At 53.2% G+C, this 15,659-nt stretch overlaps 5 protein-coding genes across 5 annotated transcripts; 1 reads left to right on the forward strand and 4 right to left on the reverse strand.

Moving 5' to 3' along the window:
• Positions 1-187: 187 nt before the first annotated feature.
• On the reverse strand, positions 188-1,831 carry KRP23_13527 (Oxidoreductase OpS5; the record flags this gene model as incomplete). Its single annotated transcript, XM_067884250.1, has 1 exon — positions 188-1,831. One exon carries the CDS (start codon positions 1,829-1,831, stop codon positions 188-190), a length of 1,644 nt encoding a protein of 547 aa, XP_067738285.1.
• A 583-nt stretch (positions 1,832-2,414) lies between these two features.
• KRP23_13528 (Laccase) lies at positions 2,415-4,061 on the reverse strand (the record flags this gene model as incomplete). The annotated part of the gene is made up of 1 exon (XM_067884251.1): positions 2,415-4,061. The coding sequence occupies one exon, from the start codon at positions 4,059-4,061 to the stop codon at positions 2,415-2,417; it is 1,647 nt and encodes a 548-aa protein (XP_067738286.1).
• Positions 4,062-9,065: 5,004 nt separating this feature from the next.
• On the forward strand, positions 9,066-10,742 carry KRP23_13529 (Laccase; the record flags this gene model as incomplete). Its single annotated transcript, XM_067884252.1, has 1 exon — positions 9,066-10,742. The coding sequence occupies one exon, from the start codon at positions 9,066-9,068 to the stop codon at positions 10,740-10,742; it is 1,677 nt and encodes a 558-aa protein (XP_067738287.1).
• A 2,113-nt stretch (positions 10,743-12,855) lies between these two features.
• Positions 12,856-13,752, reverse strand: KRP23_13530 (uncharacterized protein; the record flags this gene model as incomplete). The annotated part of the gene is made up of 1 exon (XM_067884253.1): positions 12,856-13,752. The coding sequence occupies one exon, from the start codon at positions 13,750-13,752 to the stop codon at positions 12,856-12,858; it is 897 nt and encodes a 298-aa protein (XP_067738288.1).
• Positions 13,753-14,565: 813 nt separating this feature from the next.
• On the reverse strand, positions 14,566-15,538 carry KRP23_13531 (Dual specificity protein phosphatase lip-1; the record flags this gene model as incomplete). Its single annotated transcript, XM_067884254.1, has 3 exons — positions 14,566-14,928; positions 14,994-15,417; positions 15,480-15,538. 3 exons carry the CDS (start codon positions 15,536-15,538, stop codon positions 14,566-14,568), a joined length of 846 nt encoding a protein of 281 aa, XP_067738289.1.
• Between the last annotated feature and the right edge of the window lie 121 nt (positions 15,539-15,659).

Genomic DNA, 15,659 nt, shown 5'->3' on the forward strand with positions numbered 1-15,659 from the left:
GCGAGGTAGTGGGTCTCCTGTCTACCGTAGACAATAACGACGGATTTGCTTTCACAATTTGGTTTCCTTTTCCTCGTCCTGTATCGACTATCATATCTAACGTTTATCATGATTTTCTGCATTCCTTTCGCCAATGGTGAAACAGCTTAGCTACGTACGTGGTGCGGACACTTACTCGGCTTCGCACCTACTTACTCGTTGTGGAGCCCTGCTTGCACACGCTGAGTAAACTTTTCGAGAACGCGTTTGGTCCCTTTTCCCGAAGTTCCGGCTCCCCTTCGACGAAGATCATGCCCATGCCAATGCCCATGTGCCACTCGATGTGGCAGTGCATCATCCAGACTCCTGGGTTGTCCGCCTTGATCCGGAGTACGACGTACCCGACATTCACGCACACACCATTTTCATCGATTTCACAGGGTGGAACCGTGTACACATCGCGGACCATAGCTCCCTTCAGCTTGGGGGCAGGGAGGTTGTTCTGGTACACGTCCTCCGCTGATGCAAAGCCACTTCCAACCACCCACGCCACGTGCGAGTGGAGATGGAACGGGTGCTGCTCGATCACGTCGTTCATGAGAACGATTTCAATGTGCTTGCCAAGCTCAATGGCTCGGGCGTTGGCAGTGGCCGGTAGATCCGCGGTAGTCAGTCCACTGGCAATGCTCAGGAGTGGGGGGACGTCGGGGACCTTTTGGGTGTAAAACTCGCCCCCATCTATCGAGACAATACCCGTCCCGATCGTTGTATTGATGTTGGACCGCATCGTGGAGCGGTCGTCTGGAATTTCAGGGAGCAGTTCTGGTACGGCTGGCTTGAAGTCAAACTCACCGATCGTAACCGTGTGTCGACACTTTTGCGTCGTAGGTTCTGATCGACAGACGTTACCATAGTGCACAATGGCGAGGCCTTCGTCGTTGAAACCAGCAGTACCGGTGTCGGCCGTGCGAGCCGTCCACGGATAACCCGTCAAACTCTTCGCGCGCATCCAAAACGACGACACGCCACGTTTGGCCTTCTTCGCCTCCACGATGATGTCGTAGCGCTGGCCAACGTTGACGATGATCGAGTTGATCCGCTTCGTCCGCACTACCGGCTCCGCGTCCGCTGCAACGACCTGGAACTGGTGGCCGTCGATACTGAACTCGAAGGTCCCCATGGCCGCCATGTTGATCAGACGCAACAAGTACTTCTTGCCCGCCTTGAACTCGAAGCTTGACAGCGGTTGGTTGCGGTTACAGTTGCTGAAGCCGTGAGTGGCTGCGGCGGCACAGTCGTAGCGTCCACGGTTGTTGATGACGATGGTGTCCCAGAGAACGGGTCCCGGGGGAGGTGGCGCGTGATAGATGTCGGCGAGCTGGATCGTGTACTCCTTGTCCCACGACTTCGCTTTGCTCTTGGGAGCATGCACGATGAGCGGCCCGCGGAGACCGTATGCGTACTGCGTGCCGTGGTGACTGTGCCACCAGAACGTGCCGGCCTTGTCGGGCGTGTAGCGGTAGACGGCCGAGCTGTTGGGCTCGATGGCGCACTGCGTAAAGCCCGACATGCCGTCCATCTCCTGGGTACCGAGTTGCTTCATGCCGTGCCAGTGGAGGCACGTGGCTTCGCTGAGCTCGTTAGTCACGTGGACCTCGACTTCTTGACCGAGTTCAACCTCGATGACTGCTTCGTGGCTGGGTTTGTTGTTGACGCCCAGTGTCTGGAGGAGCACGCCGTCGAAAGCAGTCGTGATCGGGGTCAAACGCCAATTGTAAGAAACTACGCTCGCCGTGGTTTCACCGAAAGGTAGCGCGAGCAGCATGGCCAATGTTGTTGCGAGTCGAAGCATGATTCGGTGTGAAAGTTGGTTCCGTGCTTTGTTGCTCTCTGGGGTTGAGTACTTCAAAGGAAGTTGGCGAATGACCAATCCGATGAACTAAAGTGGCGGTGATTCAGAGGCGATACCGTGGTACCTCTGGGTTCTCCGTGCTGATGATGCTGTGCGTGATAACAGAAGTTGTGTAAGCTAGCGTGCGTCTTTCTTACGCGTCCGAGGACTAGTGGCTACGTGGCCAATCCAGCGAGGATGGTAAACAGCTAATACTGAATTAGTCTCCAGTGCTGTCCAGCGCTGGTGGTTATGAACCACCCAGCCGAACCCAGTGCTCACGAGGTGTACAGCAAGCGGATTAACTGAACCGGTGAAAGCCGCACAAGGCCAAGTTTCCTTTGCTAACACGAATCAGGGCATGTAACGCTGGTTAGCTTGGGCTCTTGTCGCTTTGCTCCACCTCTCCACAATCAATGCATACAAGTCGACCAAAAATTCAACGGGGGAGATTCAAACGCACAACAAATTTGGTTATTATTATGCAGAAATGGAAACATACTTTGCGGTTGTACCCGTTAGCAACCTTCAGCATTTCTGTGTGTTATTCTGAGTGACCCTTGCACACACTCAGCAAACTGCTGGAAAACACATCGGGGCCCTTCTCCTGCAGCTCCTTCTCGCCCTCGACGAAAATCATCGCCAGTCCAATGTCCATGTGCCAATCGATGTGGCAGTGCATCATCCAGACGCCGGGGTTGTCGGTCGTGAAGCGAAGCACTAGATACCCGACATTTACGCAGAACCCATTGTCATCGGTTGTGCACGGAGGTACCGAGTACACGTCCCTCTTCATGGCACCTTCGAGTTTCAAAGGCGGCAAATTGTTGTTGTAGATGTCCTCAGCTGATGCCTGTCCACTGCCGACCACCCACGGCGCGTGAGAGTGCAAGTGAAATGGGTGCTGCTCGTTCATGTCGTTCACGACCACCAGCTCAATGTGCTTTCCGTATTCAAGTGCTCGCGCGTTGGCGGTGGCTGGCAGGTCAGCAGTAGTCGATCCGTTGGAAATCGTCAGGAGCGGTGGTTCGTCAGGGATAACGAGGCTGTGGTACTCTCCGCCGTCGAGAGAGATAACGCCACCCGCAGCTGTGATGTTGAACTGAACGATGGAGCGATCAGACGGCGTCGGTGGGAGTACTGCCGGTGCAGCCGGTGTGAAGCCGAACTCGTTCACAGTCACTGTGTCCCCCCACTGCTGTGTTGTCGGCTCAGAGGTACCGGCAGAATTGTAGCGTACGATAGCTAGGCCTTCGTCGTTAAATCCAGGCAGACCCGAGGCAGCAGTGCGAGCCATCCACGGAAGACCCGTCAACCCCTTCGCTCGCATCCAGAACGAATCCACTCCTTGAGTGTCCTTCTTTGCCTCCACGAGGATGTCAACACGCTGTCCAGCGTTGATAAAGATCGAGTTGATGAGCTTGCTCGGAGCTACAGGTTCGCCATCAGTTGCAATAACCTGGAACTCGTGGTTGTCGATACTGAAATCGAAAGGAGCCATGGCTGCCACGTTGATTAGACGAAGCAAGTACGTCTTGCCTCCTTGAAAGTAAAAGCTTGATAATGGTTGATCAGAGTAGCACTCCGTGAGATTGTTGATCGCCGCTGCAGTGCAGTTGAATCGCCCACGGTTGTTGATCACGACGGTATCCCAAAGCGCCGGTCCAAACGTTGGCGCTGTGTGGTAGATGTCCGCGAGCTGGACAATGTACTCTTCATCAACGTCCTTCTCACACTCTCGTAGTTCACTTTCAGGAGCATGCACGATGAGAGGGCCCCGAAGACCGAAGGCGTACTGCGTCTTGTGGTGGCTGTGCCACCAGAACGTGCCAGCCTTGTCCGGCGTGAAGCGGTACACCGCAGTGGTGCTGGGCTCGATGAAGCACTGCGTAAAACCGGAGACGCCATCCATCTCTTGGGTGCCGAGCTGCTTCATGCCGTGCCAGTGGAGACAGGTGGGGTCATCCAGCTCGTTGGTGACGCGCACTTCAACTTCTTGTCCGAGCTCCACCTCGATGACAGCTTCGTTGGACGGTTTGCCATTCACGCCCAGCGTTTCGAGTAGCACGCCGTCAAAAGCCGTCTTGATTGGCGTTAAACGCCAGTCGTACGTGACGACATCCGCTCTGCTGAGCGAAAGCTGAAGCGTGATGAAGGTAGTAAGAATAGTGGCGAGGTAGCTGCGGCTCATGGTTTGGAAGACGCTGCGCGTAGTTGATAGTTGGTTGCCCGTTGGGGTGGGGTCCTGAGTACTTCAGGGGAAAATGAGAAATGAGTAGATTGTGGTCGCGTGCAATGGGAGACTTTGATCTCTCTGTCAGCAAAGCCGTGGAAGTGTTTAGCTGTTAGAACGCCAAATTCCAGTCGAACCTCAAATTCCAGTGAGCAGGCTCATCATTTGTCTAGGTTATGATTCCACAGTGTATATTGCTGTAGCCAACGCGCTACATGTAGCGACTTCCGACACAGAAGTGAACACCCTCGAGTGGCTCCACAGCTCCACGAAAGCCCATAGTGGGATGTGATACCAGGGCTCACAAAATTCAATCCAAGATCTTACGTACAGTACGGACAGCAAAATGAGAAGTGCTCTGGGCACTAACATTAATTTCAAAGATCGTCGAACAACATGCGTTCTAGGCCATTTAATTTGCAAACAATGTACAAACTGTTTGCAAATCCTCGAGTCCTTCTGCTGAAGTCTACGAACAAGTTGTCAGCCAGACGCGTGAACAAACTGATTTCGACATGAGTTTGTAGTAAACATCGAGGAGTGCACAAAGATCTTTAGACGCTGTGATTTCACCTCTCCCCCGACCTCCAGGATCGTTGGATAGTCGAAAGAGGTCTTCCTAAAGTGAGGATCAATTGAGCAGCTTATTTTGCCGAGGCTGCGTAGCAGTGCTGCGAGAGAGCGACCCTGACGGATGAGGCGAGCGGGTGCCGAGCTAACGTTGATCTACGTGTTGGTCGCTGTGCCGTTAACGCTGCCTGCACACAATTGTCCATCTCACTAAGAATGGTTGGGGCGGAGTGACAACAAGTATCAATCACCAATGCGTAAACGACGCTGCCGCTCGACCTATAACTTCTAACCCAGGACCCAGGTAAGCCATAAATCCAGGCTTATATCATGCGACGCATTGGAAATAAACAAATTTAGTGGTACAGCCCGGGTGTCTCAAAGCGTTTTGGCGGCCTTATGAGTGCCTGTCTAACGAACAGCGAGAAATACCAGGGAAGGTGGCAACCGCCGCGCAAAGTCTATGACAGGGAAGGCGAATGACTTCATCGCTGGTTCGAACGAACGTGTAAGGCGATGTGCTCCCACATTGCCTTCGTTGGAGCTCTGTTATTCCGGTTGTTTATGTACAGCAGCGAGGCAAAAGGATCTCTGATCCTGGAGTCTACAGCCTTGAGTACCACGTCGGGTTACAGCGTGCTCAGCCCCATGACACAGAACCGATTCACTTATTTTGGAGCATCGGTGGCGTGATCACTGCTTTTTCTATCCAATATCCGTACAAATCACTCTTATATAACCAATTCTCAGTACCTCAGGTCAGAAGTAGTCCTGAATTCAACGAAATACATCCGCTACAGTGAGTAGCAATCATAAGAGCCACGTCGCAATGCGACTCGCATCACCCGTGTGATACACGCCGTGTCACCGGGTGTCACCACCATCGACGCTCAGGGTCACAAGGAAGACCTTGCTTTGCATTGTGCTCTACAGCTTGCACAACGGAAAGTTGCTTTGCTAACAAACCCGGAGGGCGACCGGTCGTTGCCTCATCTCGCGTGTCGCTTCCACCTTTCAAAAGTCCAGCCATCGCCGTCGGTGGCAACTGCGGCAGGACTTCTGCCAGAAGATAATGCATGCACATGAAAATGATATTGTACCTATCGATTGCTTTGCCAACTCCTTCCGGCTTTGGCGTACATGTATTGACTCTTACACACATTCAGCTTGTTTGAAAACATATCGGGGCCCTTCGCCTGCTGCTCCTTATCGCCCTCGACGAAGATCATCACCAGACCAACGCCCACGGTTGCCGATCATGAAGCAAAGCTCCATTCCCGACATGTATGCAGGACCCATTGTCGTCGGTAGTGCAATTGTTGGTAGCTGCTGCAGTGCAGTTGAATCATCCGATGCGATGGCTCCCAACGCGCTGGTCCAAATGTTGGCGCTGTGTGGTACATGCCCGCGAGCTGGACAATGACTCTTCAGTAACCTCCTTCTGATACTTTCATGGGTCATTTTCCCGAGCATGCACGACGAGAGGACCCCGTAGACCGAAATTGAGTCTTGTGGTGGCTGTGGTTCCAATGACTCAAAGTCGTGGTCGTCGATGCGGTCCTTCTTGCCGTCGTGGAAGCGATAGTATTCCAGCGGCTGCAATCGGTGATGCTATTGATGTGCAAGTGTAGCGTGCAAAGTTGTTGATGACAACGGTATCCCAGATTGTTAGCATGACGTGGTAAACGCCATCCAGCTCGAGCATGTACTCCTCATCGATGCACTGCAAACGCTCACGCGGGCTTCGACCTCGTGGCCGAGCCCCACATCGATGATGGCTTTGTGAGAAAGTCGGTCGTTGATTCCTACGACGTGGTAGGGACGCCCTCAAAGGCAGGCCACCCGCCCGTCGTACGACACGACGTCGGTTGAGCACGGGGCGGTTTGGAATGCGGCACTGATTAATGCGATGAAGGCGGCGTTGAAAATAATTTGGGGGGCGGCATGGTGCTCTTGTGTATCTTGGTAAGCACCGTTGAAACTTGTATGATAGTAGTGGTGTTGGTAGTGCTGTGCGTCAAGGGTGTAGTAGGTTTTGGTCGGCTGGGAGAAGTGAATTTGAAAATGCAGACGGGTTGAAGTCGGGTATCTCTGTCGACTTCATATGACAATTTTCAGCACTGCTGGTGGCGAAGGCGCTAAGGTAACGTGCCCGAAGCGGCTCTGGAATGGCTCAGTGCTAAACAATATCCAGTTGATACATTTGCTGGGTACTGTGCGCAATCACTGCCAATGAAGATAGATCAAGCCGATGATACGGACACCATTGAAATTGTAGCTATTTCGCTTTGGTGAGGTCTTAGTCAAGTACAGTACTGTACCTGAGCATTTCAGGTGATGCCCCGTTCATGCTAGATGAATCCGGTCGCCTCGAACGGGAAAACCCAATTGCAAGATGAAGCACTCACGTAACACAAAGGAACGGGATGTATTCCTGCCTCAACTCAACTGAACGGTGCAGTTATACATGATCCTGCGGATCGTTGGCGCCATGGATTCATGGGTTTGCTGGTTGGTCTGGACTAGTTGATTGATACACAGCTCGCGCGGAGGAATCTGATCGAGAGTGAGGCGAGATTGTGCCCGCCTGTTGAAGTGCCAGTAGCCAGCAAGCAACAGGCACGACGCACAAGAGAAGCCTGTTCCAACGAGCTAAGTTTACTTGGAGCGCGCGAAAATCATCGACAATAATGTGGTGCCCGATACCTACGGGCCGGGAGCGGCCCGTGGGTGATGGACAGCATGGTGACTGGCGGCAGGTAGGACCCTAGCTAGAAATTTGTCGCGATGCAGGCAACTGTCCATAGCTGTGGCCTCCTGGACCGCATTCATTCAGCGACGAAGATGTTGCAACTCGTGTGCGAAGACGCACACACAGGAAAGTCGCCCTTTTTACGGGCTGCCCGGGGCGCCCGAGTGGTCGACTCTCGATGCAGTGCACTTGCATGCTGCTGTGATTAAGGGAAGACTGTTCAAAGCGCAGAAAGGATTCGTCAAAAGTCAACAGTCGACCTCAGTCGAGTCGACTGTCGACAGTCGACGCGTGGATGATCCCGGGTTGGCCACGGCGAGTGCAGCTGACCGTGCCAAAGCGCTGCTCGAAGTGCAGAACGTAGTGGCGACAGGATGAGGCGCCCCGAGCTCGTTATTCCAGCAGCGAACATGGCGGTAGCGCCTGTGAAAGCCTGCGCTGGGATACCTATACATTTAATGTGTCAAACCCAGCGTACACGAGCTCCAGTTCACGGCAATGGTGACTCGCCTCCTGTTGCAAACCTTATGTGTGGTGGCGAGGGTCACATCAAGGGTGGGTGATCATTGAAACGCCATTTGTATTGCCGACTTGCAGGCGCAGAGAGCGTGCGCTACCTCTCCAAAACCAGTACATTAACTCGTAATATAGCAAAATCTCAATATCTCAGGACAGAAGTGGGACGCACGTCATTCGGCCAGCTCACTTCAACCTGAAAGCCATCCGGCGGTGCGGGGATATCACAACTTGTGATTCACAAGCGGGCTATCCAATGTTTGTAATACAAGGCCTGTACAATATACGCTGTGGTCCATCAGCAACACTCAGCATTAGCGAATGAGGTCTGCCCAGCATCAGCTTTCACAACGGAGACTTGCCTCGCCAAGCTGAAGCTCCCATGAAAGGCCTCCGGATCGCACAGCAAAATTCGGAGGCCGTCATTGCAGTTGCAGCCTTGTTTACACCTCGTCGCTCAAAACATTGACGGTCTATCAGACCGCTCTCGACCGATCGTTGCCTCAGTGATATGCTCGCTTCAACCTTCGTTGTGCAGCCATCGCCATCGTCGTCAGCTGCAACTGAGACAGGAAATCTAGACGCCGGCGGCGCTAGCTTTACACCAAGGCAAGGGGTGTTGCTACCTTGCCTTATCTTCCTTGGACTTTGATGTCCGGCTGGAGGGCAATCTGTTCAGAGAATATACTCGTCTTCACCAGAAGGACCACACGGGACTTGCAAACTGCAACCAACCCAAAGGTAATGAATGCGACTGCAAAAAAAGCGACGTACAACACTCTTGAAGAATCATGGAATCGTTTAGATTGGAAACTACTTTTCGCTAATCCACACCCTGCGACCGGATTTCGATCGGTGAGAATGACTTGACTGTTGCTCGGTCTCCGAAATGTACCCGTCGCGGTTGTTGCCGACAGACAGTCTAGCTGATGCCTGAAGAGGTGGAAATTTTACTTGTATCATGAGGGGTGTAGCTTCAAAAACGTAGCCACTAGGCTAGCTTGCCGGCGGTCTGCGATCTTGTTGATAGCGGTCACATCGTGGAAGCCAGGGTCTCGCTAGTCATTCTGCAATTTGCACTCTTTCATCAACACTGCCATTCCCAGTACACACCCACCTTCGCCATGGGTATCGCCCACTTCTTCGTCTCTGCGTTGCTGAGTCTCTTGTTGCTCTCGAGTTGCGCTTCGGCCGACAACTCCACAGTCACGTACGACTGGCGTGTGACGCACATCTCCACGGCATGCGACGGCGTCTCCTTGACTTCCTACGGCATCAACGATGCTTCCGCCACACTCGCGCTCATTGAGGTCGAGCTGGGCCAAACCGTTCAAGTCACGGTTACCAACGAATTGGACGAGCCTACGTGTCTGCACTGGCACGGTCTGCAGCAACTCGGTACGCAAGAAATGGACGGCACCTCGGACATCACTCAGTGTGGCATCGCCGCGGGAGGCTCCGCTGTCTACACCTTCACCCCCGAAAGGGCTGGCACCTTTTGGTGGCACAGCCACCATGGTACTCAATACGCCTTCGATCTGCGAGGACCGTTGATTGTCCACGCTCCGGCGGATCAACAACAGTCTTGGGAGCAAGACGTAGCTGAGGAATATACCCTCCAGATTGCGGATCTGTACCACGCATCGCCCGGAGTGGTGCCCATGTGGGACAGCGTGGTGATTAATAGTCTTGGGCGCTACAACTGCACGGCCGCGGCCTCCCACGGCTACACGGAGTGCAACACGGACCAGCCTCTTTCTCGGTTCAAGTTCGAAGCCGGCAACAAGTATCGCCTGCGCCTTATCAACATGGGCGCGCTTGCCCCACTCGACTTCAGCATCGACGGCCACGAGTTCTCGGTCGTTGCAGCGGATGGCGAATACCTCGAGCCTTCGGACGAAATCACTACGATCCGAATCAACGCTGGACAGCGTTACGATATCATCGTGGAGGCCAAAGCCGCGTCGAGTAGCGCAATCGGGTCCTTCTGGATTCGCGCCACGGCCCTGTATGGACTCCCGTGGACTGCTGGTACTGCCGCCGTCGCCGGGGACGGCTTCAACTACGAGGGGTTGGCCGTCATCTACTACGAAGACGATGATGAAGCCGACCCGACCTCTGCCGACTGGACAGAGACGACCACTATCAACGAGTTTGAGTTCACCCCCCTCGAGCCTTCTGTGCTGCCCACGGTGCCTTCGGACAGACCCATTCTCGAGTTCGACTTCCGCTTCGGACTTGGATACTTTTCGATTGACGGGGCCGACTATCTTCACTTTGCTGCGCCTGAGGAGCCACCGCTTTTCACGATCGCTTCCGGCTTGAAAACGGAGGAGCTGCCAGCCACGGCCCTCGCACGCAAAATCGAGTACGGAAAGCACATTGAGGTGGTGCTGGTCAACGACATGAACGAGCAACACCCGTTCCACTTGCACACGCATTCACCTTGGGTCGTCGGAAGCGGCGCGGCGTCACTCTCCGATATCCAAGCCGGCAATTTGAACTTGAAGCTCTCCGGGGCCATGAAGCGTGACGTGTACACAGTTCCTCCGTGCGATACCGACGACAGCGGCGCGTGCACCAACCACGGATATGTTGTGCTGCGCTTCACCGCTGACAACCCTGGTGTCTGGATCTTCCACTGCCACATTGATTGGCATCTGGATGCTGGACTGGCGATGGTTTTAGTCGAGGGTGAGGAGGAACTTCAGGCTGCAGGGGTCGGCGCATTCTCCAACAGCATCTTAAGTGTCTGTGGCACTGAGTTCACCAACTCCACTTCTTCAAATTCCACTGCGTAGGTGCGGCGATGCAACAAAAAATTGCAAGTGGCTACCTTCGTAGTCGGGTTTGTAAACACTGTAACTAAGCGGTACTATTTTCTTTGATTTTTAACTTGCGGGTCTTCCAATGCAGTAGTTTTCTTCTTCACAGCTTTCATTGCGGTACCTGGCGTCGGCGAGGAAATCGATCAGGCAGCTCAAAAACGAGATCTACGCGCACTTTTGGGAACACAGTTGGCTGAACAGGAATGCGAAACGATTCGGCAAAGCGAGGGCACGGAAGACACACCACCGGGATGATACTTTCTGCTGTCTGGCTGATTGGCGCTGCAAGATTAGCTGGCGAGAACGTCACTCGATTCAGGATTTCGGTGTAAAAGTGTCGAGAAGGTGGTGGAGAGTTGAATTGCATCGGCTTGGAGCGAGTTTTCGACTTCAGTTTCTTGTCGCGTACATGCCACTCGCACGTGTTCGTGTGGGGGTCGAATATGATGTTTGGCATGGTGTGCAGCAACGTGCTGCAACAGTCGATTAAGTGTGGCGTCGCGAAGTAGCACCTTGTCTTGTTGTTGGGGCTGTTTTGAGGAGAGTCGCAGGATGGCACACGTCTGTAGAGCTGCAACGTGCATTCGCCTGACGATAAGGTCCGGATCACACGAGCAACTTGAGCTTGATCTTCGGGGTCGCCAAACAAAAACGCTGCTGGGAGAGCCTCGGATGACTGAAAATACACGAAAGAGCCTTCTTGAAATTCGTTCGTGTCGGACGGCAGATGCTTTTTACCAGTTTTCGGGCTCTCTTCAGGCTTTACTGGAGGGCTTGCTTTCGACACTTGGTCAGTTTTCAGATCGAACACAAACGGAGATGCTTGGGGCACCCGTGATTTTGCACCCACACTCCCTGGGCGAGACATCGCCACGTTCGATAGCGTTGGTTTCGCGTAATTTGGGGTGAGTGGGCGTGTGGTAAGTGCTTGTGTCTGCGATTTCAGCTGAAAGCTTGGCGCAGTGTGAGCTCGGCTTCTTGCTTTCGTGTGAAAAGGTTTCGCAGCCTCATCAAATTCGTCGGTTGTATCTGACATCAACTCAAGAAGCTTGGAAAATGACGTTGCCATAGAGTCTTGCTGGAGAGAGTCCACGCGTAGCGACGCGGTGCTCAAATGTAGGGATCTTGGCGATTCTTTCTGCTTCCTTGGAGAGGGGGTAGATTGTGGTGAGCTCGTAGAAGATGAAGAGCGAGACCGTGGTGATGTACTTTCACCAGTTTTCATGGACGCGGAAGCGTGCTTGGCCTGCAAGAAAGGACTATTTGCAGTCTGTAGACAGCAGAAAAATGTTATACATCAGCTGCTAACTCGACAAGATAAAGTATCAGTTCCTCTCAACGTACAGCTTTCTTGACTTGGATTAGAAGCAGTTCAATGGCTCCAGGCACAGCATTGGCCAGGTCCTCTTGGTGTTTGTCAGAAATCCCACACTTTAGTCTTGTAAGCACTTTGCCTGTTCACAAAATAGTCGCAAAATCTGGTTGAGTTTCATCTACAACTTCACCACTTCGAAGCAGTGAATGCTCACGGTTTAGTGTTTCCCAGTTGCTCCTCTTTTGCTGGAATCGATGAGTGGAAGGATAATTGTGAAGTTGCACCCACGCAGGCACCAACTGCGCCAGAATTTCAGCGAGCAATACTATATGTCGATAAAAACAAATGCCCAAGTTTTGAATAATGGTTAGCAAATACGCAGAGACAGCTATTCAACCATCTTCGAATGCACCTGCATCACAGAAATCCCTTGCTGTATTTTTCATCGGTCTCGAGAATCTGAACTGATCCACCCAGTCGTAGACGGTGTCCATTCCTCGCGGCATTTCGTCGCTCCTTTCGAACCCCATAGCAATCACCTGTCAAGTTCACAACGCAGCAGACCACCGTCGCGTCCAAGATAATTAAGGAATCAGCTCTGGAAAGCATCATCAGTCTCGCTATTTCGGGTCTCAGCTATCAGACCAGACTTTGCCGTTGGACCAGCTTATTATCACAGCTCGTTCTTTGCTGTTTGTTGGCGATATTACGAAGTTAAGTAAGTGGAGAGAGCGTTCAGCCCAAATGAAATCAAAAGCAAGACAAGGTTCCCTAGTTCCCTGCTAAGAACTCGTTGACTAGAAATCGGCGGCTTTCATCGTCCATTCCAGAGAACATGGTTGCCGTAGTCTGGTCCGTGGCGAGCTGTCTAATAAACTGAACGCGATCAGCCACACACGTGGTGTCCTTGAACCCATCTACGAAAAACCGGATTGCCAAATCCGATCGGCTTTCGTTCAGGCGGACGATACTGGAGTCGACGAGAATTTTGTAAGCGCCCGCCAGTTGTTGAAGCGCATCGGCAATTTTCCAATCCGTCGTTGTCTGTTGATCCAGTGGAGTTTGCGCAGTCGCACTGTTGCTCGCTGTAGCGTTTCGAAGCGGATCTTCGCTTGCTGTTTCACTTGACGAAGCATCGGCAGCCGAAGCCGTCATAGTTGAGATTTCTGTACCTGAAGTTGCTTCATACTCGTCCTCCGTATCCGTGTCCGACGTTGCCTTGGTCTCAGCAGTCTCAGAGACGTCGCTCTTCATCTGCCCAGGTCCGGTGATATGAAGGGCATAATAGACTGTTCGAATCGAAACTGTCCTGCCTAGTTTCCTACTCATAATTCCACTAATCTGTTTGACAGAGTTTCCCTTCACCTTGAGATCCCTCACGAGTTGCCGCAGCTCAGAAGTCCACTGGGTCTTCACTCTGATGTTGCCCCCAAACTCGGAGCGCCAACGCTGGATCCTCGACAAGCAAGCCTCAAACCCTCTCGGTGACTTGCCCAAAGCATTCATCTTCTGGGTATACTCGGCTATGATGCTGTTCGCGTCGATGCCGCCCGCATTCTGACACGCCTCAAGCATGATTTCTCGTTCTTCCCCCTCCCAGCGCGCATAGCGCTTCTTCTTGCAGGCTGGCGCTCGAGTTTCCCCGTCTGGACTCTCGCGCTTCGTCATTGGAGCTGCAGACGGCGAAAACGAAAGTGAAAGAGGCACACTTTCCTTTTGACGGAAACTTCAACTTCAACATTTCCTTTGCATTCCGCACTGGGATAAGTTGGTCCCAGTGCGGAATCTGCCACGTGGAGAAAAAATCGGCAACACAAGCATTAATTGATGACTGGGAGTCACTCTCCTCTGGGACAAAGTCGTACCAAACGCACCAAGATGAGGAAATTAGTCGCCTCGAATGCTATAACCCACGTAGATAGTTCAAGGAATCCGGTAGGAATTAGTGCTGAGCACCTTGAAGATTTCTGTAGCCGAGCTGATTGTGTGCTGTGTTATTCCAGCTTTCCGTTGAGCAGCTCGAGCTAAAGGCAACTTCGAGTGCGAGTTTTCCGGCTAAATGTGCCAAAAGAACTTCCAAGTGCCGTTCGACAGCAGCTACCAGAGCTGTGCACAAGTCCTGGTCGGTGCAGAAGACGTGTTTCCTCCCTTCTTCAAGCGATGAGTCGGACGGCGGCGGGGCGACCAAGGACAACAAATTGCAGCGTAAAACAAGTCCCATAGTTGCTAAAGGTGAACTGTGAGTTTCCTGGCATTGGAGGTACCTGTCAATAATGAGGTTGCACTTTGTAGGGTCAAAGGACTCACGCAGCTATCCAAGATACCAGCCTCAGCCAGGAGGGCCTCCGTTATGCGCTCTCCAACGGATGTTTTGCTAGCTGACGTCCCTGACAAGCTTCATTCCTTACTCTCACGTATTATATTAGCCTCCTGCCACTCGGAGGCATTTCTACCTACTAACCGATGAAAATCAAGCAAGGATCAGCTGATGACGCAGCTTCCTTTGTGTGCCTTGGACTTCTTTCGTCCAAACACCGGCGATAAGTGCGGGTGCACCTTGTTCTTCGCCGCAGCAATGGGGTCGTCTTCCTGCTCAGCAATGATCGTCGTCTCACGAATGGATCTGCCGTTCGTGCGCCCAGTGGCAACCGAGAAGTTCGACATGACACTCGCACGCTCGACCGTCGACATGCCTCCTTCCGTCGCTTGGCTGCTGCGCTCATCAATGTCATCGCCCACAGGACTCTGGCCACGTAGTCCAAGCATGATGTCCATCATGCTGGGACCAATTTGGTCGGAGCGGAGCGTCACGCGGCCATGAGTCTCGAGCTCCAGCGTCCGTAGCTGCATTCAAAGACAATGCCGGTTAGAAACACAGCTACTGTTGGACTGTACCAAGCCCAGCTCACCTTCTCGACGTAGGTTTTGCGCGGGGCACTGGCTGGCCGCTTCTGCAGCACGTGTCGGTACGCGTGGTCGAGACTCCACTGCTCCACGACCATGAGGTAGGCGATGCACACCACTGCGCTCTCGTTGTTACCGTGGGTGCAGAAGACAAACACCGTCTTGTTGTCGGAGCGAGCGATCTGCATGAGTTTGTTAGCGCTCGTGATGTTGACCTTGAACGCGTCGTAGGAGAAGTCGTCGTCCAGCTCGATGCGACCCATTTCGACCGTCGGGTCCACCGCCACGTCCGGGTGCGCCGAGCGCTTCCGCGGGTTCTCGGCGTCCACGAGACACGCGACCTGCAGGTTCTTGAGGAGCTGCTCGTCCATCGCGTGCTTCACGGAGCCCATGAGCAGGAAGTCCGTCACCACACCAGGCACGTCGAGTCTACAGCAGCAACATCAGCAACCACCAAAGCCATCAATTTGCACTGTGCAATTGCGACGCACCTGTCATCTTCGCACGCCGAAGTCTCGGGCGCGACACGATCGGCGTCGACGGTTGTCATGCTGTCTAATACTCTCTGGCCACTTTGCACTGTGGTGGACGACGGTGATTCCCAACTGAGCCGCTGGACTGGTCTTTAGCGCTGGCCAAGGGTACGTGCGCGTCCCGATTTGCACCATCAT

Source organism: Phytophthora ramorum (genome assembly GCF_020800215.1).
Source record: "Phytophthora ramorum isolate Pr-102 chromosome Unknown Phyram_PR-102_s0018, whole genome shotgun sequence".
NCBI classification, from domain to species: Eukaryota; Oomycota; class Peronosporomycetes; order Peronosporales; family Peronosporaceae; genus Phytophthora; species Phytophthora ramorum.